General features: G+C 36.0%; 1 protein-coding gene across 1 annotated transcript in view; it reads left to right on the top strand.

Moving 5' to 3' along the window:
* The first annotated feature begins 5,477 nt into the window (after nucleotides 1-5,477).
* LOC134749412 (thrombospondin type-1 domain-containing protein 4-like) overlaps nucleotides 5,478-6,000 on the top strand; it is a 54,003-nt gene continuing 53,480 nt past the window's right edge. The window contains exon 1 of the mRNA XM_063684334.1: nucleotides 5,478-5,674. Coding sequence (XP_063540404.1) covers nucleotides 5,637-5,674 — 38 coding nt within the window. The 5' untranslated portion in view covers nucleotides 5,478-5,636. The remainder of the gene's footprint in view (nucleotides 5,675-6,000) is intronic.

The raw sequence follows: 6,000 nt of genomic DNA, 5'->3' as shown, positions 1-6,000 counted from the left end.
GGAAGGAACGCAATAAAAAAATACAAAAACTACTCATTTCTATCGTTGTTGAATGAATGAATCGTGAATTTACAAAATATGTTGCGATTGCTGTCAGGCCAATGAATGTACGATCGTAATCATATATATCGGAGCGGCCATTTTATCTAAATAAAGCCTCTATTATAAAGACGTTAAAGTGCATTTTCTGATTTTGAGGACCTTCGATGCTCCGATATGTTTGATGACTCTCTCTCGCTTTTTCTCTTTTTCTCTCTTTCGACATTTTGCATACCAACCAAGTTTAATAGATGACGATGAAAGTATTTAAAATCATTGAATGATAAATGATATCGTAAACGAATTCGACAGCTGATCAATTTGCTGGCCACATAAGCTTTTATTAGCAATAAAAGAATTATTGCCAATTCTACAACTACATCAGATAGTTTTGAATGACAGAGGTGCTCACAAATATCTAAGCATGACTTAATTGTTAAGATGTAGTGGTTTCCTGAAGCAAAGTGCATATAGCGTTGCGAACATTTTCGATTAGTTCTATGTTTTGACATAGACATTGTCAAAAAGGGAAATGCATGCCGCATCGAATTGAATAAGTGAAAGAAAGGGAAAACTAGACTGACGAGTACCAGATGGTTCTCACTCGGGTTCTCCGTCTATTTTACAATTTGCAGCCCATCCCGGGGTTACCTACAGGTAACTGGTAACTGTCTTCATGTCTAAGTATCTTTATAATTAATTGAATTTAATTAGTTTTATGGCATCACGCTCTTGGCGCATTCAGCCAAACGAGTTAAATTAAAATTCGTCGTCTATACGGGGTGATTCAGAAGACGTGAGCAGGATCAACACTGCGCATTTCGTAAATTACAAGCAACTGTTTCGTGTCAGTATTAGTGAGATTAACGTTAATTTTTTAGTCGTGTTGGAAAAAAAAGTAATTAATTTATTTACGACATGCATGGTCGCCTTAAAATTAAAATAAGTAAGTACTAAACTATCGATATTCTGTGTCAAATTGAGTCAGTCTCTCATCAGTGCTTACTTTTGAAAACTCGTATGTCACTCAAGTTTGACAGTTTATTTTCTTTATAATCAAAATGCTGTCATTACGGTTAAAGAGGTTTTATATTTATTAATTAGCTATTGTAGGGTAGCCATGATTGTAGAGAATTAGATTTGTCTCACCAAAATGTTAAAAAATCAGAAAAAGTGCGGAATGTTTCAATTAAATACGACGGTGATCGATTAATCAACAGTTACTGAGTGTGCAGGATTAGTCCTGCTCACGTCTCATGAATCATCATGTATAGCTATACATATATGTAAAGCTAAATTGTAGGTAACGTTGACATTTTTAGTTTCTTTTTCTTGTTAAAACCTTTTACTTATAAGACATATAATGCCTAACCAAAAGGGTATAACGTATAAGTATATAAAAAAAGGTTAGGTATACCGCCTATATAGCACATCGTGCAAAAATACTGTCTGCTGTTTTCAGTAAAAATCGCGGTATGTACCGCAAGCTGAGCATTCCGCGTAGGTAGGTATGCCAAAAATCGTTAAATCAATCACCGCCGATTCATTGTTTAATAATCAAGGGATATCTAAGCCTAACCAGCCAGCTCCAGTTTTCCGGCATTATTAATTATAACCTGCTTGAGCACACATTAGAAGCCATATTATCGTCCAGTCCGTCCAGTCGGGTAAAGGCAACATACACGGGCGTACGGGCGCGCATGCCCTTCGTGGCCAAACGCGGGGAATCCGAATTTAAAAAAAGTTTTGAAACTTTAGCGGCAAAAGTTTTAGGTTATAATATGTTATATTTATTGAATTCTTATTGAACTCAGAACTGTGTATATATTTTTTTTATATCTAGGCGTGTTCCTTGAATTTTACGTTACGTTAAGGACTTAATTTGATCGATTGAGGTAAGTTTTTAAAGCATAGTTTTTGGTTTTAGATCTACATACCAGTATAATTATGTTTCGTATCGTAAAGTGCAGTGCTGCATTGGTTAATGCAATGGATAATATAAATAGGAATAACAGAAATATATGATTGCATACCTATAATATTATAACAATGTAATCTGAATCTGACCCTATTCACACAAATAAAATTATTATATTATGATTTATGGATTTTATGTGCTTTATTAAATAAATGTGTGACTGAGCGGACTTGAATAAGCATGAAAAGTGTTGGAACCGCGTGGGAAAGGTTTTAATCCAGCTAGCTTGAATACAAAACTTTATACATGCATCTTATATGTATTATATATTTTTTGCTCGTAATTCTAATGAAAATTTTGTAGAAATTATACTTAAAAATACCAGTAGTCTTCATTCTAATAGATCGTACTTATAGTTTCATCGTACATTATTAAGGAAAATGCAATTAAGCAATGTTTTCCATGTCTTTGTTTTGGTAGATAAAAAGATTAAAGCCAGACCGTTTGAGGGACCTATATTTTACCTAATATAACTCACGAGTCATTACAGCAACTCAATGAATATATGCGTTCTTTTGACGTGTCAGTAGCGTTGTGTTCGCGCATTATTTACTTTACTAATGTAGACAACTCAAGTGTTACAGCGATTCGCTGCGGCTGTATAGTGTTACATGTCTTACTCTGATTTAAACATCACTGGGCGAGCTTTAAGCATACTTATGCTTATTATGTATAAAAATTGCTCGTATACAAATTATAGGCGTTAATTCCTTGCTTGTTGAAAGCAAGCGCGATCGATTCTTGCCTTTAAAAACTCAACCTTATTCGCACTAAACTTTTTATGCCATTTTCTTAGTTATTAAGATGATTTTTTAGATAACCTGTACATTTACATGGTTTCTTTATTTATTAGTACAGCTCTCCCAATGATTGAAAGCTTCGGAGTTTCCCGCTCTTGATAAAAGGACAGGTAGGTAGATTGTTAACCAAGGGATGAAAGGCACTGATTCCTGCCGAGGTATTTTGGCGCTCATAGTCCGAGGCTGAAATGATGCCTTTAACCCGAGTTTAACACTCTACTTTCCATTTCGAATTCGAGAAAAGAAAAATGCATGTATTTTTTCAAAAACATGTCTAAGTATACATTTTTATAGTATTTCTTGACGGTACTTTCAATTAACAATTTAGGAAATAGTATCATTATTTATGGAATGGAGAGTCAAATATCAAAATGGAAATTGTATAACAAATCCATTTAAACTCAAATTTCAATTGCTTATCGTAAAAAAAAAACGTACTACTAACGTAAAATGCTCTAGTGCAGACACGTATCATTTTCTGCACGCCTTTTAGAACAACAATGACCCTCTTTCAGAACATGAGAAATGAAAATAAAGTTTAATATTACCAAATGATTACAATACTGCAGCCAGTGTGCCTGTCTCTAATGAATAGATAACTGCTGTCATTCGCACACAATAAAATATAAACTGCCAGTATAATTTTAACTTCCAATTACGCGTAATCTGGGAATCAATTATTACTGGGTACATGTAAAGTACAACATATCTTATGAATAGCTATTTTGTTATCAGTGCTGATAGTGATATCGTAAAAGACGAGCGCACAATGTAACCGTGTTGAATCAACGGTTAGACAATGGTTAGTTAAATATTTAAAGCAGTGTTTAAATTTAGTTTGTTTTATTAATGGTTCTGTTAGAAATTTTATCCTAAATCCTACCACTTCCTGTTCAACTGAATGATAATTTTCAGATACATACTGCTGCAGAAAATTTATAATTACAAACACTAAAAATCGTCAGGTGACAACCAAAACTCACGAATTACTAAAACATAATTTAAAAAAAATCAACCTTATTTTAGTCCTAATATGGTTCACTATGGCTATGAAGATTATGAACTTGTGGTGGTAATTAGTCAGTTTTGGTTGTCACCTGACGATAATTATATATACAGGTTGGCTAAAAACTAAGTGCATTCCCGTTGCCAGGGAGGTTTTGGGATTATACTGAGCAACTTTTACTATGGGACCAACCACGAAATCGCGAAAAGTATAATCCCAAAACCTCCCTGGCAACGGGAATGAACTTATTTTTTAGCCACCGTGTATAATTTTAAATATACTTATGCCTCCTATAATATGCTTATGCTTCGAATAGTTTCATGTGTTCTTAAATTTCTTAATACACACTCATGAAACGACACGGAACGACGGACGGGACGGGTGAACGACATTTGGAAGATTGCGGGTCACTTCTGGATGAGATTGGCCCAGGACGGGGATAAGTGGCGTACTCGAACTCGAAGAGAGGCCTATGCTCAGCAGTGGGCGATAAAAGGCTCATATGATGATAATGATGATGATGGTTCTCAAGAAATATACTACCTGGCTACAGTATGGGGTTCTTCAAAAAAAGAGTGTACAGGTTTTTAAATATCTCTGGTGTTGCAGGCGTCCATAGACTACGGTAACTGCTTACCATCAGGCGGGCCATATGCTTGATTGCCACCGACGTGGTATAAAAAAAAACCTTACTAATTTCAATTCGCATATTTAATTCTCATCAATCAAGATTCCCACCCATTTTATCAAATTTAAAAACCAATTTTCACAATTAGTCAAAGTTGGCTCAAATCAAGTTACTAGGGCCGTGTTTACTTAACTGCCTGCTCCAGTTATGCAGTGAGTCAGTTCTCACGTTGTTCGTGTACGGTTTCTTATCTAGGCAAGTAGCTTGGGCAATTTAGTTACATCATTTTGACGAAATATATCCCGGGAGTCCCGGGGTATCCGGGTATAGATGTAAAAGTTGCGGAAATATTCCATAAAGTTGGAAAAGTTCACTAAAATTTAAAGGAAATTTCGATTCCTATACAAAAATATGTGAAGTTGTACTCTATGCAATGCAAAAAAAGCGGATTGTCGAATATGAAGTGAAAATTATTTTTGCTATATGTAGGTTTTCAGAAGTTCATATTCTAAGTTTTAAAATTACCTTCAAAGTTCGAGGACGGCATTGATCACGTGATCCCGAAGAAACACTGGCTAAAGTTGACATCAATATCTTCTAGCTGCGTGAGTTTTTATAACTACCCGCACTTGGTCTTGTTTAACAACTTAAACATTTTGCACACTTGGGACGTCATTCAGTCGGCACACAACAACCACGAAGTTTGGTGCACTCAAACCTAACTCAATAGTCATCATCATTCGCTAGCCCTTGTCCCATTCACTTGGGGTCGGCGCACTCAAACCAAACTATTATTTCGAAAAATTCGAGCAGCTAGATCAGCATAGCAAAACCGTCTCGTGTGATGCGGAAGGGTCCTGGATTTTTCCCAGGCTACCATCCCCCAACACAGTCCTACCGCTCTAATTACCCTAGTGCAATAGAGCCCAACTCAGGTTTAAAAAAAAGCGCAGCTACTACATCACCTTTAGCCAGTCTTTCTTCGAGTTAATAAATTTATCTCTGAAACTAAATATATCGTTTCCTTGTTACAGAGCATGTTAGCAGACTCCAGAAGCATACAACCCGCCGAAATGTTTTGACGTCAACCAACAATGATCCACGGGGTGACGTGAATATGGATTGCTATGTCTACCTCCAGAGGGATTTAGACATGGAAAGAGAGTGCAGAGAAGATAACGAGTGATGATAAAAATGGAGAGGTTGCGGATGGAGATCTTTTGGTACGTGAATCCTCATTGCTAGCTAGAGTTGTCCCGGGTTTTGCCCTGGCTCACTAAATCTATAGCTTCTAATACAACATAGTTATGACCAAAAAAGTAAAATTTGTGTCTACTCTCCTTTGTCTCCCCTACAGTAAAACTATACAGAAGAAAAAGATGGCGGTGGAAAATGAAATTCGTGTAAACTTACTGTTTCTTGGTAACTGGGGAATAGCTCAATACCCAATAAATCATCGTACGCATGCATTTTACGAGTTGCGGCATAGACTGCCTCCGATAGAGTCTGTATTATGTAGCTTAAATACAAAGCCTCGCATTACCAGAAT

This window comes from Cydia strobilella, chromosome 18 (genome assembly GCF_947568885.1).
Source record: "Cydia strobilella chromosome 18, ilCydStro3.1, whole genome shotgun sequence".
Taxonomy (NCBI): domain Eukaryota; kingdom Metazoa; phylum Arthropoda; class Insecta; order Lepidoptera; family Tortricidae; genus Cydia; species Cydia strobilella.
The sequence above is the reverse complement of the archived record's forward strand: the minus strand, read 5'-3'. Positions and strand labels throughout refer to the sequence as shown.